Source organism: Cricetulus griseus, chromosome 3 (genome assembly GCF_003668045.3).
Source record: "Cricetulus griseus strain 17A/GY chromosome 3, alternate assembly CriGri-PICRH-1.0, whole genome shotgun sequence".
Taxonomy (NCBI): Eukaryota; Metazoa; Chordata; class Mammalia; order Rodentia; family Cricetidae; genus Cricetulus; species Cricetulus griseus.
In genome coordinates this window covers 69,990,235-70,008,578 of record NC_048596.1, presented here as the reverse complement: position 1 = coordinate 70,008,578, position 18,344 = coordinate 69,990,235, and the positions used below count along the sequence as shown (strand labels likewise).

General features: G+C 46.1%; 1 protein-coding gene across 1 annotated transcript in view; it reads left to right on the top strand.

Annotated features, from left to right (window-relative positions):
- The window catches only part of Btbd16 (BTB domain containing 16), a 60,600-nt gene extending 51,126 nt beyond the window's left edge, over nucleotides 1–9,474 (top strand). Inside the window, exons 11-16 of the mRNA XM_035441611.1 lie at nucleotides 1,523–1,618; nucleotides 3,614–3,692; nucleotides 5,016–5,093; nucleotides 6,399–6,497; nucleotides 8,111–8,299; nucleotides 9,320–9,474. Coding sequence (XP_035297502.1) covers nucleotides 1,523–1,618; nucleotides 3,614–3,692; nucleotides 5,016–5,093; nucleotides 6,399–6,497; nucleotides 8,111–8,299; nucleotides 9,320–9,388 — 610 coding nt within the window. The 3' untranslated portion in view covers nucleotides 9,389–9,474. The remainder of the gene's footprint in view (nucleotides 1–1,522; nucleotides 1,619–3,613; nucleotides 3,693–5,015; nucleotides 5,094–6,398; nucleotides 6,498–8,110; nucleotides 8,300–9,319) is intronic.
- Nucleotides 9,475–18,344: the final 8,870 nt, after the last annotated feature.

The following is an 18,344-nucleotide window of genomic DNA, read 5'->3' as shown; positions in this document are numbered from 1 at the left end:
GGAACCTTAGACAATTTGCTCCTGAAAAGTAAGTGCCGAATAAGATCTGTGCATGGACAGAGCACAGTGGCTGGGAAGATAGGCCATACAAGACCTGGAATTCATCAGCATAGCCAGGCAGGAGGTCCTCTGACTTGGCAGCCCACCTGCTCCTGTTGTGTGACATCAGATGGAAGTTTGCTGTCACCATCAAGACAGACAGAAAGGTGCTGGGTTAGACCCCATGTGGTGGCATAGACATAGGATGCCACCCAAGCCATAGGGGAAGAGTGAGGCTAATTGGTTCCAGAGTGTGGGTCATACCCACAGGCCCTTTGAGAATTCAGAAAACCAGAGGCTGCCAGGTAGGTGGATCTCTGTGAGTTTAGACAGCAATGTTGATGAATGCCAACAGGAGCAACACCATATTCCCAACATGACTGAGTCCTAGGAGGACTTATCAGGTACAGAAGACTTCGCTGGGTTCCAGCAGCTGTGCCAGGTTCTTCCCAAGCACTGTCATCTCAGCTTCTCCCATCCACCCAAGGAGACACATATGACTCTTGTCTCCACAGAGGGGAATTAAGCTCAGTCACATGACTAATGGACAACCAGGCCAGGAGTGGACCATGGTGTGTCTGACTCCGGGCCCCCATATTGGTTGGTTGATGAGCTGATCACGACCTCTCAGACCAGCCATAATAGTGTGTGTCCTCTCCACTTTCCCACAGGGATTTAAATGCTTATCTCAAAGCTCTTCCCCAGTTCTCTGAGACAGGATGGTTGTACAGAGAGGGCCTGGCTGGCAGTCCTTCTGGCCCAAGTGCTTCCCAGAGGGAAGACATGCTTCCCTCTAGACCTGGCCTTTCCCTGCTATGGTTGCATCTGACTGTATTCAAGCTGCAGCTCACTGATCACCCTTATGTCAAGGGTGGTAGGAATGAGTCTCCATGAGTACATTTTCCCTTGGGAATCTGACCTCCTCTACCCACTTCTGACCTTCAGCCTTTGTTGCAATTAATCAGCATTAACATTGACACTGGTCATCACAGAACTGGTAGTAAAACCAGGAACCCATAGTTGGCCCTCAGGTTCTTCTTAATTCTACCATCAATGCTTTGAAAGGCCTAACTTGGTTCTTACTGCAAAGGCAATATCTGTTAAGGAGTCAGATATTCAATTTGAGGGTTCAAGGCCTGACCAGCACTCAGTTCTCTGTAAAACAGAGCTGACAGAACTTACCTTGTCTGTCCCACAGATTTGTGAAAGTCAAAGGAGAAAATGCAGAGAAATCCCCTGTGAGTGGCATGTGTTGTTGTCAGTCATTCAAAATGTATGTTCTAGGAACCTACTATGTGCACAGCTCAGAGGTTGAGGGGAATGTAACCACTCATCTCTTTGTACAATCTAAGTGGTCCCTGCTTCCACACTTCTGCCTTGCCTAGTCCTACTGGGGAAACCACTAGTCTCTAGGTCATGGCTTTCAGTAGCTCCTGCATTCCCTAGAAGAGTTTTCTGAAGGCTCTCTACTCTTCTCTCCAAGCTTTTCCAAGAAGTGCTGCTTTCTGGAACAAGATGCAGGGCAGACCTGGACACCACTCTTCCTCTGCCTACGTCTGCATGGCATCACCAGTGGTAAGTGTCACCATCTGTGTGACTATATGCATGGGAAGGGTGTTTGGGATGAACTCCCAGCAGATATTGCCACAGGACTGCTCCCTGGGATTGTCACTCCCAAGATGTATGACATCTGTCTCAATAACCCCGCCTGTAAAATGGGGGATAACCAGAAGTTCCATGGATAGCACAATGGGTAGAAAGGTCTATAATAGTTTTCTTTCTGTTGTTGTCATGATCATCATGGACTGCCAGGTGGTGGTGGCACACGCCTTTAATTCGAGGACTCAGGAGGCAAGGGCAGGCGGATCTCTGTGAGTTAAAGGCCAGCCTGGTCTACAAGAACTAGTTCCAGCACACCCTCCAAAGCCACAGAGAAACTGTTTTGACCTCCTGCTCCCCCCCCAAAAAAAATCATCATGACCAAAACCATTTGGGAGGAAAGGTATATTTGGCTTCCACTTCTAGGTCTATTGGTGAGAGAAGTCAGGTCAGGAACTCAAGCAGAAGCATAGAAAGGAATCATTGGGGAAAGCTGGTTACCTGCTTATTCCCAGGTTCACATTCAGCTAGCTTTCTTATGTGGTCCAGGTCCACATGCCTAAGGTCAGCACCAACCACAGTGGGCCAGACCCTCCTACATCAATTAGCAGTCAAGAAAATGCCCACACAGACATACCAATTTATCAATCTGATGGAGGCAAGTCTTCAATTGAGAGTCCATTTTCCAAGTGTGTCAAGTTGACAGCCAAGGCTGGCTTCACACTTGCGATGGTGCCTGCCTTAGCCTTCTGAGTTCTGGGATTACAGGCCTGTGTCACTACCAAAAGCCCACCCCCCCATTTCTTTCCTTTTTCTTGAAGCAGAGTATCATATACCCCAGGCTAGCCTCAAACTCAGTATGTAGTCAAGGATAACTTTGAACTTCTGGTCCTCCTGCCTCCACCACCCAAGTACTAGGATAATAGACATTTCCCTACACTCCATTTCTGTGGTGCTGGGGATCTGACCCTGTTGAGTTATGCATGCTAGGCAAGCACTCTACCACCTGAATTGTGTAATATACTCATGCCCAAGGCTGTTTTCTTGCTATCTAATTGAGTCACCTGCTGCTGCATGGGACTAGCTTCTAGATCACTCATTTGGCAGTTTGGGAGAGAAACTGGCTCTCTCTTAAAAGCATTTCAACTGTTGGAACTATTGGTCCCAGCAGTTGAAATGCTTGAAGTTCTTCTCCAGAGAAAGAAATATGGGCTTCCCTGATACTGTATCATGGATCTAGCTTCTTTATCAACTAGAGCTCAGTTCTTTAGAAGTCTTCAGTTACTTCTGCTCAAAGTTTGTTGCAAAGCATAGCTCAGCCTGGCTGTCTCCTTTCCACACATCTGTGAGCTACTCTGCTTCTGGTTCCTAACATGCTCAGACTATGCATATTAACCTCAACTCTATTTCCTGTCCCCTTCTGCGGTGAATACTGAGCATAGGATGAGGCCAAAAGAGGTCACTGCCATTTATTGGCTTTCTAATTGGCTGAACTGATGTGGTACAACAAACAGGCTTGGGGGTAATGCTTTCAATTCCCTTTTATGACACACACTGGGACATTCTCCACCTTATATATTGAGGCAGAATCTCTTACTAATTGGGCTGGTCTAGCTAGCCAGCTTGCTCCAGGGATCTCCTTGCTACCTCCCCAGCTCTGGGACTATAGGTGTCCACCCAGAAGTTCAAATCCTTACACATGTATGGCAAGCACTCTGCTCACTGGGCTAATTCCTTGGTCCTGCAAGCTGTTTTTCTTTTTTTAAGTTGTTTTTCTTTTAAGAATATATTTGGAGTATGTATAAAAAAATAAATGGCTTCTGTATACAACCGTAGTGATTCTTAGGTATTGGCAAAGGAAAACTGGCCCTTTCTCGTTTCCTGGTAGCTCCCTTTTTCTTGCTATAAGTCAGACATTTGAGATGGCGTTATGAATAAGCCTGTAACCACTTCCCCTTGTGTTTCTTTAAGGCAGGGATCTGGAAGAGTTAAAGCACATTAATTTCTTCCCTGAGTCCTGGCTGGTCCGGGTTACAGCCAACCATTATCACGCAGTGAGTCGGCTTCTCAAGGAAGCAACTAGCAAATTGTCTTGCCTCCTCAGCTTTGCTTTTTCTGGAGTTAAGTTCCTCAATAGACATCTCTGAGCCTCTGAGGTCAGGGCATATCTGGAGCCTCCTCCAGGAGAAGGGGAGAGGGCGAGGTGCCACATGGCCTCTGATCTGGAAATTTATCCAGGGTTGAAGAGCTCTATGGTCATACATTCCTCCAAATCTACGCCCTAGTAGACACAAATATGAATGAATGTGCTTATTATTGAAACTGTTCAAACTACAGAGAAAAGAACCCCCTCAGACCATCACCCAAAGACAACATTTCATTGTCTCTACTGTCTTCCAATAGGGATCATGTTTTTACATAATAGTTTATTTTTCTGTACTTTGAATTATTTGCTTGTAGGAGATTCTCCACAGTAGAAATGCTGCCTCTATAGCATATGTACAGTTTTGTTCCTAGTACATATTAATAAATGTTAGGAACAAATGACTCTACCCCACTGTAGAAAGAAATGAACTCACCCCACTGTATACACACTTGGCAGCATGGAGCATTTTTAAATTTCAAACCACTTTTGTTAATTGAGGAGGGAACAATGACATTTCATCTTTAAATATGCATTTCTTCGGTGACTGGCAAACATGAGTGTTTTCCCACGTGCCTGCTTTGTGGATTGTCCATACAAACTGTCCTGCTCCTTGTACATTTCCAGTGGTGCATTTTCAGAGATAAAGTGGGGCAGTGTTCAAGTTCTGAAGATGCATGAGTCACGAGTTAAAATTCAGCCAGCTCCACAAGTACTTATTGTGATGCTGGAACCAGACCTCCCAGTGCCCTTCTCCCTGTACATTAGAAGACAACTCCACAGAAAGCTCTTGCTTCTCCAGGATATAATTCAGAACTCCTCTCTAAAAGTGGCCAAAAAGACTGTCACTGAGGAGGTTCCCAGCTCCATCTCCCCCCACACACACACCCTGCCCAATCCTTCCTCAGGCTCCTGAGGCCCACACCCACTTTCCAGTTTCCTCTGTGGAATGTCATGCAAGGATCCTGCTCACTCTTGAACTTTCGATTATGGCCTTTCCCCATGAGGATGCTATTGACCTCCATCTTTTATTCCCCCGGGCACACTGCTTAGCCATTTTCCTCTCTCCTCTACATACTCTGGAAACATTGGGAACAGTACTTGAATATGGTAGGTTTTCAGTAAATGTCTGAAGATAAAACCATGGGGCCTGGAGATCTAGGAGTGGGTGGATAGGAGGTGATGAGGGACGTTTTACCATGCATCAGGTAAGCCTCATGTGTTTCCCTTCCAGCTGGAGAGTGGGGGCAACATGGTCCACCTGAAAGATCTTTCTACACAAGCCATGAGGTTTGGGCTGCTCTTTAGGCAGGTACTGAAAACTTGACCCAACCAAGGGGAAGGGCTATCCCTCCTATGCTGAGCAAAGGAGATCTGTGGGGCCACCCACAACCACTCTGACCTCTGGTAGTAGAGCTATCAAAAAAAAAAAAAAAAACCAAGTTCATAAAACATAGGACTGGGACAGTCCGGTCAGCTGTGTGTGGTCCATATTTTCCCACTAGGGTGACCAACAGTCCCATTTTTCCTAGGATGGAAGAGATTTCCTGGGAGTTGAGTGTTTTCTTCCTAAAAGCAGGGAACATCTGGGGAAACCATGGACTAATCATACCCTCCCCCAACACACACATACACATGCACCCACACACAAGGATTGACAGCTACCAAAGGCTCAGCAAGTCTCCAGTTCAGGTTGTAAGACCTGCCTCATTCTGGTAGCTGGTTCAGAGGATCTCAATAAAACCATGGTTGGCCAAGAAGCTGCAATGTGAGGCATCTCAGTGCTCAACTGTAGGACATGGTCTGGGGTTGGTGGCTATGCTCTGTCGTGGGCTTGTTGCAATAGAATAGAATATATATATATATATTCTATTATATTGCAACAAGATATATATATATATATAATATATATATATATATATATGCTGTTTTATGACTTCTTTAAGGTAATTATCAGAGATCTTAAAAGAACACAGGTTTCAGGGACTTTGGGACCTAAGTTAATCATCTGAGAGACTAAGCTAGTACCTGGTTGCAGAGACCCACTAAAGTGGATCTTTTGGCATAAAAGTATGGTATGTCTCATATCTCCATCACATTGGAACAAAATGCACAGCAGCACATGGGTCATTTAAGACCTTACCTAACTCGTTATTTCTTCCCAAAGAATCGTGCAAAAAATAATGATTAGAAATGTTGGAAGAAATTGGCTCATATTTGACTGTTTGGTCATTGGAGAGGCACTACTAGGAGGTGTGGCCTTTTCAGAGTAGGTGTGAGCTTGTTGGGCAAACTGTTACAAGAGTTGCCATAGGGGGAAGGCCTAAGTCCTGCCCCAAATGACTTGACAGATTTTCATGGGAGGGAGAAGGAAATTAGATGGTTTCCAGTTTAAATAAAATGTATAAAATCATTTCTATTTAAATAAAATGTATAAAATTGTTTCCAATTTAAATAAAATTTATGAAGAAAAAAAAGAAATGTTGGAAGAAGTTAGTAGCTATTTCTGAACAGTGACAGTTTTTGAGTGAGTCACTCTAGTTTTGCTGCATCCTCTTGCCTTTGAATGCTGATGGAATTTCCCCTTTCACGTGGTTGCTTTTCTTTCCCAATGTAGGAATATACCACTTACTCGGAAACGATTTCTATATATGGATACTTCTTTGAGATAAAGGGAATCAAACATGATAGTACCTCTTACAGTTTTTCTATGCAGGTAAGAAGCAGGAACATGGGAAAGGCATGCCTCTGAAGCAGCCACCAAGGGCCAGCTGATTGATAAGGGATTAAAAGGAATCAAGGAATCATTAGTTCATCATTCATACAGACTGTGTTGTAAAGCACTGTTCACACTCATGCATGTGATGCCATGTGATTTTCGAAACCAGCTGGGGAGGTGGAGACGGGTAGGAGATAAGGCTGTCAACTCTGAGTGACTTCCCTTTCATGTCATGTGGCCTCTTTACGAAGTCAGGGTTCAACTTGACTGTTCTGGAAGTCAAATCATCATCAGTCTGTACATAACGGTGGATATTGTGCCCATGGTCAGTCTTTGAAGAAGTGACTATAAGTAGGAGAGGGGTGAGTCTGTCTAAAGTAACAACAGAGCAGTGTATGGGACATCTGAGGAACCAGGCAAGGGAGGGATGTCTCAGCGTTCTCCTCAAGCTTTCAGGAGAGGTTGAAGAAGACTGTTTAAGGGCAGCAAATTGCAGTTAGACTGCCTGGCAAGCTGCATGCGTTCAACAAGTCCCATGATCCTCCTGCCTTTAAGATGAAATACATGGGCTGGAGAGAGAGATGGCTCAGAGGTTAAGAGCCCTGACTGTTCTTCCAAAGGTCTTGAGTTCAATTCCCAGCAACCACATGGTGGCTCACAACCATCTGTTATGAGATCTGATGCCCTTTTCTGGTGTACAGATATACATGGAAGCAGAATGTTGTATATATAGTAAATAAATAAAATCTTTCAAAAAAAAGACAAAATACAGTAATAGGGTCAACCTTGGAGTATTAAATGCGTTAATTGTGCAAAGGGCTTGCAACCTGTTTGGCATAGAAAGCATTGTGTATTTTTATTGGAAATTTGGTAGTTAGGGATGGAACTCAGGGCCACGTGCATTCTAAGCATTTGCTATATATACCATTGAGCTTTGCTCCCAGCCTAGTACTTCGTATATTTAGCAGTGAGGGTAGTGACAGTGATGGGTGCTGTGGTGAAGGACTGCTGTATTCCATTTAGAATTTGATTAGAAATCTCTCTTCTCTCAATGCCAAGCTCCTTGAGAAACCATCTCTCACGTGGCTTTTTATTTCCACTGCCAGTCACCATGTCTAGAACCTAGGGAAAATTTAAATGACTGAATAAGAGGATGGATAAATGAATGAGCAAATGATGAAATCTGAGTTTTAGTCCCAGTTTGGCCACCACCTTCTAATGTGTCCCCACAGCAAGTCCCTCCTCCTCCTGGGTCCTCCATTCTTGGTCACCAGGCCCTCAGGCATCTTCCTGACTGAACAGAAGAGATGAGTTTTGTAACACCACCATCGGCCCTTAATGTATACACTGTTGGAGCTTTATCCCAGCAAAACAATAAGGAAGCCTGATTCAGTGGCCAAGCCCTGGTCCACTGAAAGTGGTTTGCTTAAGGAAAGGTCTCAGACATCACAGGGTTCCATCGGTGGCCCTCAGGAAATTATGCCATTTGGCGAATGGCCTTGTGCTATCTGTATTTCGAAGGAAACAGGAAGGCTCTGTGTCAGGAACTGTTTGCTAGCTCTGGTCACCCTGGTCACAGGGTCACACAGGGTGGGCCATTTTCTTTGCAGAGGATAAGACATACCGACTTGGATTGCCCCTCCCCCATCTGTGAGCACAGTGCCATCAGCCTGAGAGCTGAGCGCCTGGTGAAGTATGAGATCAGAGCCCAGACGCTGGTGGATGGCAAGTGGCAGGAGTTCAGGACAAACCAGATCACACAGAAGTTTGGGTTCATCAAACCCGGCTGCAAAAGCCATGTGAGCATCCCCCTTGCCTGACTTTTCTCTTTCTCTTCTGTTTCCTTTTTGCTCCTTTCCTCCCTCACCCCTTTTTGGGCATTCCTGTCTTCAAGCCACCAGTGACCTATCAGAGTATTGTTTTCAGTTTCTTAAGGATGAGCACGGTCCAAATGATACCAAAGAAAAACCGGCTAGAATGAAAAGCAGTAGTTGTGGATGACACTAACAAATCAAATCAGGGGCACAGCAGACCCATCTTATAAATGTCAGAAGGTGTTTATGTATAGATGTAAGGTGTCACAGCTCATCAGTTCCTCTGAAATCCTTCTCAGGTTTCCTGCCTCCCCCCGGGCTAACCCAGGAGGACAGAACCTGGTCAACCCTAGGGTAGTACCAACATCTAGGTAGACTTAGTACCTGCCTAGCAGCCACTCCCCAAATAGCCAGAAAAACACAAAGGAGCTCTTTAGGCTGTGGGTTTGAGGTCGGGGCTCATGCTGGTGACCTGTTGAGAATGTTGCTGTACCACAAACCACAGAGTCATTCTCTGTCCAGACCTTGGGGACACATTAGAATCACCTGAGGCTTTGAGCCGCCCCTGTTGCCGATCAGGGAGGCCACTAAAGTGGTGAGACAAATGCTCCACAGGTGGGGCCTGGGTTTAATGCTTATAAAGGCTTCCCAAGGCATTTCCTGGGGTGGGGGTGGGGGTGAGGTGGGGTTGGGGGTGGGGTGAGGTGGGAGTGAGGGTGGGGGTGGGGGACTGGAATCATCACAGTCATGCTCTTGGAGGATGAGGGGACAGGCTAGACTGAAGTGTGCTTCACCTTGATCAGTGACAGCACAGGTGTGGCCTTGGGACAACTCCCAAAGATGTATACACTTTACTGTACCTACATTATGACTAAATTTTGTTTATATTCTCCGTAGACTACTCTGATGTAGCCAGAACTGGGAACCAGGAGCTTATGTAGCTGTCGTGGGCACAGCAACCTCATCCTGAAATTATCATCTGTTCTGTTTTATTTCTTACCTCAGGCCTTGAAAATCCAAACCCTGGGCATCCCAATCTATGCCAGCTTTGCGTTTATTTTCCCAGCATCTTGACAGTTTTCAGAGGAATCTATGGGATTCCCCACAGCCCTGACCAACCTGTCTACATAAGAGGAAATAAAGCGACATTAACCAGGGGAGCCCAGCTGTTTGTGCTTGTTAGTCCCACCGGGTCCTCTGCTCAGGCGCTCGAATTATAGGTTATTGTAATCTGTGTTTATTTTCATCCAAAGATATGATTGGGGAAAATTCACGTCCAATTCTCTCAGGCTGTTGACAGGCTAATCTTGCAGCTAAATGCCTAACAGCCTAAGTAGCTACTAATAGCCTTACACAATGTCCTGCAGTTCTCGGGGACATCCTGGGTTAGAAGTTAAACCCTTCCCTAAAAGGGTACAAAGGGTCACCTTTGGGTGTGTCCACCTCTCTGTGTTACCTGTTGTCTTTGAGAATGTGGAGAGTTGAGGGTGTTGTGCAAACCCTCACTTTTTGGGGGTTACATTCAGTCTGATGGCTGCTGTGGAAAGACACAGTTGAGGGAGTTTTCTCCCCAGCAGAGAATCTCAGAAGGTTGGAAGGGCTGGTGAGAACGTGGAAGGCAGACCTAGTGGGAAGAGTCACAGCTAAAGAGCTGGACTTTGGGAGCCTGCTTTCAGGACTGTTCCCTCCCTCCTGCTTCCCACACTTCTACACTGTTGTGCCTGTTCAAGTCCAGTCAATGAGAAGTAGTAATGGGAGCGGCGAGACAAGAGAGGAGAGAAACTGGGGTAGCTATCACCTCTAGGCTACACAGCAAGGGTTTAATAGAGTTGGAAATACATATGACACTGTGGGGTAGATATTGGAAAACATGGCCTTCGTAATTCAGATTAATATGAACACCAGTGAGACGCTCACTCAGGCACAAAGTCTATAGGGTATCATGGCCCCATAAACGCTCAGTAACCTGGACAAAGGATATTCTGATGCAAATTCTATTTTTCAAAGCTCAAAATCAATGGGAAAAGAACCCACTATGTGGACACATAGGACCACTGCTCATATCAAAACATAATGGAGCAGTGGTGGTACATGCCTGTAATCCCAGCACCTGGGATGCAGAGGCAGGCAGAATTCTGTGAGTTCAAAGCCAGCTCCAGGCTTTGGAGCTGGTCTACAAAGCAAGCTCCAGGACAGCCAGAGCTGTTACACAGAGAAACCCTTTCTCAAAAAACCATAAAATAAAATAAAATAAAATACAAACAACAACAAAAAATAAATAAAAACCCATAATGGTCAGGTTCTGGATGCCCCAGCCAGCCTCACCTAGGCTCCCTCATTCCAGCAAACACACCCAGACTTCCATCATCACCAATTAGTTTTAGTTTGGCCATGGAATCTGATTGACTATTTTACAAACAGTAACACACCGTGGCCATCGTACTAGCTATTTTTCTTGTTGCTGTGATCCTGACAAGAAGCAACAGAAGTTAAGAAGGGGCTGTTTTGGCTCACAGTTCAAGGGTGCCATCCATCATGCAGGTGAATAATGACATCAGGAGCTTGAGACCGCTGGCAATGTCACCTCTGCAGTCAGGAAACAGATAGATGAATGCTGATGTTCAGTCACTTTCTCCTCTCTATTCTGGGCCCCCGGCCCACAAATGACACCCACATTTAGGGTGGGTCTTCTTCCCACCTCATGTAGCCCAGAGGCCTGTCTCATAGGTGATTCTAGATCCTGTCAAGTTGACAACCCATGGTCATCATCACAGGCATCCCTTGCAGCCGCACACTTTCATCCAACAGCATCTAACAGATTTGACCACAGTTGCCTGGAGGTGCAGTTTATCAGACAAGCATAGTTGTTTCACTCCTTAGAAAAAAAATCAGTGTTGCTTAGTAACAGGTTGCTGAAGAACAATGAGAGAAAAAACACAGAGCCACCATCACTGAGGAGCTTGGTGGGGAGACGCTCTGGCGTGGTTTTTGGGTCTCTCCTAGGTTTTTTTGTTTTGTTTTTTCATTCAAAATGGGTTATGCATGTGTGGTACAGGAGATCTGTAGATGATGCTAGAAAGGACTACAGTCTAGAAGCTTTCATTCCTCTGTGGGGATCCTCACTGTAACACACACACACACACACACACACACACACACACACACACACACACACACACACACACGTCTTCTTTCCCAGTGCTCCCATGCCCACAAAGCAACAGGCTTAGGAATCTGTTTAACCACCCTGGGTGATAAGAAGAAAAAAAATCATCCTCTAATACAATATCAATACAGTCTCCACAAGAAAGCTCCCCCATGGAAGCTGGGTGGTGGTGGAGCATGCCTTTAATCCCAGCACTTGGGAAGCAGAGGCAGGTGGATCTGTGAGTTCGAGGCCAGCCTGGTCTACAGAGTGAGTTCCAGGACAGTCTCCAAAGCTACACAGAAAAACCCTGTCTCGAAAATAAGAAAGAGAGAGAGAAAGAGAGAGAAGAAAGAGAGAAGAGAAGAAAGAGAGGAGAGGGGAGGGGAGGGAGGGGAGGGGGGAGGGAGGGAGGGAGGAGGGAGGGGAGGGGAGGGGAGGAGAGGAGGGAGAGGAGAGGAGAGGAGAGGAGAGGAGAGGAGAGGAGAGGAGAGGAGAGGAGAGGAGAGGAGAGGAGAGGAAGGAAGGAAGGAAGGAAGGAAGGAAGGAAGGTTCCCATGGAAGAACCATTTGCTCTAATTCTAAGAGTCCACTCCTGTCCACCAGAGGGCACAGTTGACCTCCAACTTGGAAGCCAGAATTCCAGTGGCTGAAATTGGCAACTCACTCTCCTAGTTAGCATTATCTGTCAACCTGACACAGTCTGGAGACTTCTGAGAAGGGAGTCTCAGCCGAGGATTGCCCAGATCAGACTGGCCTGCATGCATGTCTGTGGGTCATTGTCTTCTTGCTAGTTGATGTAGAAGGGTACGGCCCACTGTGAGCAGTACCATTCCCTGGGCAGACAGTCCTGGGTTGTAGTAGAAAGTTAGCTAAGCACAAGCTTGTGAATGAGCCAGCAGGCAGCATCCCTCTATGGGTTTGGTTTCAAGGTCTCCCTTGAGTTCCTGCCCTGGCAGTGTGAGTCAAGTACATCTTTTCCTCTGCAAAATTGCTTTGCATACTAGCAACAGAAATGAAACTAGAACACACGCCTTGCAGCACTGTCTCCTTCTTGCTTAATGGTTGAAAATGAAACTAGCACATCTGGGGTGAGAGGCAAGGAGTCCAATCATACACTCTCTGAACTTGGGAAGTACAATTCTTGAGACAAAAAATTCTCAAGAGACTCTCACGAGCTCTTCTCATGAGGGGAAGCTTCATTGACTCTGAGTTTATGACGCATGGTTGCAATGCCCAAAGCAGTGGGCCTGGGCACTGGGCAGTGTTTCGTCCTATGTGCTGTTTTTGGAACTGACCCTTTGTTTGATTCTCTCATCATTCACTTCATCTCCCAGGCCCTGGAGAAGGAAAGTTTGGTCCTCAGAAGATGGTTGTAGATTCACTTGAAACATAGCAACTTTCAGGTTCCAGCTGACCTAGATTTGGGTCCCAACTCTGCTAGCTGTGTGGCCTTAGGCAAGTCAGCTAAACTCTCTGCCTCAGAATCCAATCTGATGCTGGTGCTGGCGGTGCTAAACAAACCGTGGTGGCTTTGTCAAGTACCTAAACATATCGCAAACACTTGATAAATGTTATTCCTGTTGTTCACTTGCCGCTTGGAGTTACTTTTACTTGGTGAAGGTTGAGACTGATGCCATGTAGGCTTGGTGCATCCTTCTTGGCGCCGGATGCAGAATGAGATAGTTGGACCAGTGGTTCCCTTGGGTCTTCGAGGCTGCATTCACAGATGGTGATTTTGGAGAGCCGAGGAGCAGCTGAGCCTGTGAAGCAGGAGTGGTGGTGCTGAGGAAATAAACACTGGCTTACTTTACCTCAGGCTTGTCAGAGTAAGAATGAATTGTGGGGTGGGAAAATGGCTCAGTGGGTAAAGTGCTTGCCACACAAGCAGGAGACTTGAGTTTGCATCCTCAGAACCCACATAAAAAGCCAGATACCCCACCACTGCTGGGGAGGCCAAGGCAGGAAATTTTGGAGCTAACTGACCAATCAGTGAAAGACCCCATCTCAAAACAAAAACAAAAACAAAAAACTGAGTATGGTGGCATATCCCTTTAATCCCAGAACTTGGAAGACAGAAATAGGCAGACCTCTTCAAGTTTAAATTGAGATTAGCCTGGTCTACATATGAATTCCAGAGCTATGTATTGAGACCTTGTCTAAATGCCTAAATAAATAAAAATAACAGTTAGGAGCACACATACTTGGGGGGGAGAAGGAGGAGGAGGAGGAGGAAGAGGAGAAGACAGCAGCATAGAAAGAGAACCTTCAACCTCTTTTCCTTTTTTTTGGACATGGGGTTTCACTGGCAGGCCTCGAACTTAGACCCACCTGCCTCTGCCACCTGAGTGCTAGATGCTAGGATTAAAGGCATGCACTACCACTCCAGGCCTGCCTACCTCCTTTTTGAGATAGCATCTTATTATGTAGCCCAGGCTAGCCTGGAAGTCACAATCTTCCTGCCTCAGGATTACAGGATTAAGCTACCACACCTAACTCTCCTCTTTTTAGAGGTGTTGTGTCCTGCTGACCATTATGTCTTGCAATACCAGAAGAGAGGAAGCCGAGGTTGGGGAGGGAAGCACTAGGCTTGTGAGCTCTCAGAGGACGGGTGCAGTGAGGAGGGCCAGACTGACCCAACTTCTCCCACAGGATGGATGTAAGATGTGATATTTTGATGAGTGGATCCATGGCCTTGCTAGCTGACAGTAGAGGAGATTTCAGGGAAAGAGAACAAAACCCCAAGGAAGCCCCAAAGCAGGGCTAGCCAGCAGAGCTTCCTATTCAGATGAAAATACCATATGTCTGTCCTGCCCAATGTGGTAACCACAAGCTATGTGCAGCTGCTAAGTGCTTGGAGCATGACTAGTGCAACAAAGAAGCTGGGTTTTGACTTTTCTGCCATCTTGCTGCTTTACGTTTAAATAGCCATTAGTGGGAGTCAATGGAGTGACAGCTCTGTGCTCACCCTAGAACATGGACCAGCCCTTCCTGATGCCACACTCTCCAGACCCTCTGCCTTCCTGTACAAGTAGAACTAGCCATGACTCAGGCTCAGTTTGGGCCACCCCCAAAACTCCCAGGAGCCAGGAGATGCCGTACTCCAGGCCAGGGAAACAGAGCTCCGTCTGTATTGGAGTATCATTGGTAACCTGCTCTTCCTACTTGCATGTATGTATATCTTAAATGTATCAAAATGAAACAGAATAGAATGTTGCTTGGCAGTCGTGGCCAGTAACCAGTCACACACAGCTGATGGCTGCTATGTGGGCAGGGCAGGAACAGGAGAAAAGGCAACATTGATGATCTTTATGATTCTGAGTCATGTAACCTTTGTGCTCCTGATCTGGACTCCACAGATACCAGAGTTGCAGCCAAGCCAAGAGTTAGGGCTGCAAAAGTGAGCAAAAGACACAGTATCTGTTGTTATGGAGCCCCTGTGTCTGAAAAGGACAGTTGTGAAGGTTGTTGAGGCACTGAGGGTAGCTGGGTACACTGATGAGAGGGCAGTTCTTTGCAACTGTAAAGCAAATAAAGAGGTCTAGAACCTGTGGGAGGGTGGGTGGGGGTCCCAAAGGTGGGCCCTCCCCAGAGAGAGGATGCTTAATTCAACATCAGAAATAGGAGTGAGAAGCAGAAAAAAATTATGGGAGAATGTGGGGAACTCAGATCCTTATGCACTGCCAATGGAAATATATAAAGTAGGAACGTGATATGAAATGTAAAGCGATAGTTCCTCCTAGAATGACCTAGGTACACACCCATGAGAAACTAAAACACCACATGTCCACATAGAAGCTTACACATGACTGTTCATAGCAATATTATTTATAAGTTCCAGAAGATAGAAAAGCCTAACTATCCATCCATAAGTGAATGAAAAGATGAAATGTGGGCAAGCCTTATAATGAAATATTATTCCAGTTGGGGGTATAGTTCAGTGGTAGAGCATATGTTTAGTATGTTCAAGGCTCTCTCTGGCTTAATCCCTGGCAAAAATAAAGGAATGGAGGACCTGTGTCTACTACATGGATGAACTCTGAAAATAGTATACTAGGTAAAAGAAACAGTCACCAAACCCACGTCTTGTGTGATTTTGTTCATGGAAAAATGTCCAAAGCTGGGCATGGTGGTACACACCTTTAATACGAATTCTTGAGAGGTGGAGGCAGGGAGATTGGGAGTTCAAGATCAGCCTTAGGCCAACTTGAGCTATATAATAGCCTATCTCAAAAATACACCAAAAAAAAAAATCAAACAAAAGGAAAATACTAAGAGGTGGGACTTCTCTAGGCAGAAAGCCAGTTAGAGTTTTTTAGGGCTGAGGACAGGAGGGAAGGGAGACTTGAGACAAGAGTCAAAGGATACAGATTTCTGTTTGAATGAGGAAAGTACTACTACTACTGAGTGTGATGACAGTTGTGTGGCTCTATGAGTGTGCTGACCACCACTGACCTGTGCACTTGAATGGGGAAATCCTGTGATGTACAAATTCTACAACATAAACCTGCTGGGAGAACAAAGAGAAGGAAGCTGGGAGTTGAGGATTCTAATCTGGATGACAGCACATGCAGGAAAACCTGGTACCTTCAAAACACACAGATTCTTCCTGGGTGGCCAGGGCTGTCAGAGCCAGCAGCAGGATGGGTGGTGGGACTTTGAGGATTCTGGAGGATGGTGGAGATATGGATGGTGGTACTTTAAGGATTCTGGAGGGGGAGTTACCTGTGTTAAATTTTGGTTTCTCTTTTACATGTGTGTCTACCCTGATGACATGTGTACTCTTTTCTAATGTGTTACGACAATGAAATGTCTTTCTGGATGGCCATTCAGCATAAGTCATGGAGAGGTTATGAAGGTCATGGATGGGTCATAAAGGTCAAGCATCATTAAGGAGTTTAATGGCAACCCTAGCAGAGGGGAAGAGCTTGGGCAGGAATGATGACCCTGAGGCTCAGGACTTGCTCTACCCAAAGGTGGGGAGGATCCCTCTACTTCCCTGTGTAACTCTTTAGCTTGCTTTGGTCATAGCCATGTCACTATGGCCACTTAAAGGATAGTCCCTCCCCCCTATCATATTCTTCAAACTGTTCCAGAAGTCATTCACCAGCCCAATATAAAGGTAAATATTCTGAAAAGACAGTGGCTGGCTGCCTTTCTTGGGCCTATGTGCATATTAGAAAAGGGATTAGGGCCTGGGGTTCAGTTGGTAGAGGGCTTGCCTAGCATGCATGATGCCCTAGGTTCTATCTCCAGTACTATATACAACCATGCCATCATGAATGCTTGTAATCCCAGCACTGGGGAGGTAGAAACAAGAGGGTCAGAAATTCAAAGTCATCCGTGGCTACATAGTGAGTTGAGGCCAGACTAGGTTATGTGAGACCCTGTTTGAAAAGAAAAGGAATAAAAGGGATGTCCAGTCCTATGGCAGATCAGGGTGATAATGGCCTCAGTGAGTCTCACAGCCTTGGATCTACACCCTGGTTTTGTAGCTCCACCCATCAGTGGATAGATTCCATTTCTACACTGAGTCTGGCTTATACCTGGGGCTTGACTTGGCCAGCAGAATGTAGCCGAGGCATTAGCACATGAATCGAGGAACTGAAGGTCTAGAAGCCATGCAGCCCCTATCCTTGTCCTCTGGGAACCCTGTGTTCACAACATGCCTGTTGGACACATGAGAGCTGTGTGAAAGAGAACCAGGAGAAGGGAACCACATGCTTCAGCCCCACCACCAGCACAAACTACCCAATAGAGCCTTTCTTCTCAGCACCCTTGGGTGGGATGTAGTCTGGGAAAGATGCCAGGAGAGACCCCGAAAAGGATCTCTCAGGCTAACCACTTAAGGTCACAAACAAGTCATTGTTTTAAGTCACTTAGGTTTTGGGGGGTGTTTTGCTATGCATGCCCAGCAAAAGTTAGCAGAAATACACCTTAAGGAAATCCTCCTTAAGAATGTATGGGGGGGGTGAGCATAATGGCACATCATTTAAACACAGCACTTGCATGGCAGAGGCAGGTGGATCAAGGACAGCCTGGTCTACAGAGTTAAAGGACAGCCAGTGCTGCACAGTTAGATCCTGTCTAAAAAAGAAAGAGAAGAAAAAGGAAAAAACCCTGTTGTGAACCTTCCCATAGTAATACCTTTGGAATTTATTAATTAGACTGTTGTTTGTTTTGTTTTGTTTTGTGTTTTTCAAGACAAGTTTTCTCTGTGTAACAATTCTTGCCATCCTGGAACTAGTTTTGTAAACCAGGCTAGCCTCGAACTCACTGAGATCTGCCTGCCTCTGCCACCCGAGTGCTGGGATTAAAGTGTGTAAATGTGACCCTCCCAAATATGAATGTCTTAAATATTTTAATGTGAGATGGTAGGTCCATGGATGTGTAATACTTTACTTTGTTATGTGTAATTGATCTCTAAAACCAGTGTGAGCTTTTCTCTTCCCACCTGTAGGGAGGAGCCTTCCTGACTTTGGTTTCCGAAGGCCCTGCTCCCCTGGGATGGGCCCCTCACTTGTTGCATTCAAAGAGGCTGATCCACAACTGATCCTCAGCAAGGCAAACGTGGCTTCCAGCTTTATTTCTCTTCACAGAGGTCTGGTTTTCCACCCAGACCCACATTTTCCTGTGACCTATTTCTCACTCAACCGAGGGTGTCTGGTTCATTCCTGGGCACACTTGGGCAGGAGGCAGGTGGGGACTGCCGCAAGAAGCCAGGCCAGGAGGGTGCCTGGGATGGCAGCTGGAGCTTCCTGCCCAGTGATTAACTGTTCTTTAACCCTCGAATTACTGAACAGCTCAGCCAGCCTGCTGGCCCAGCAAGCTTTGGTGAGTCACTGTATATCTTAGTGTGGCCCAAGCGTGCTTTATTCCTGGCAG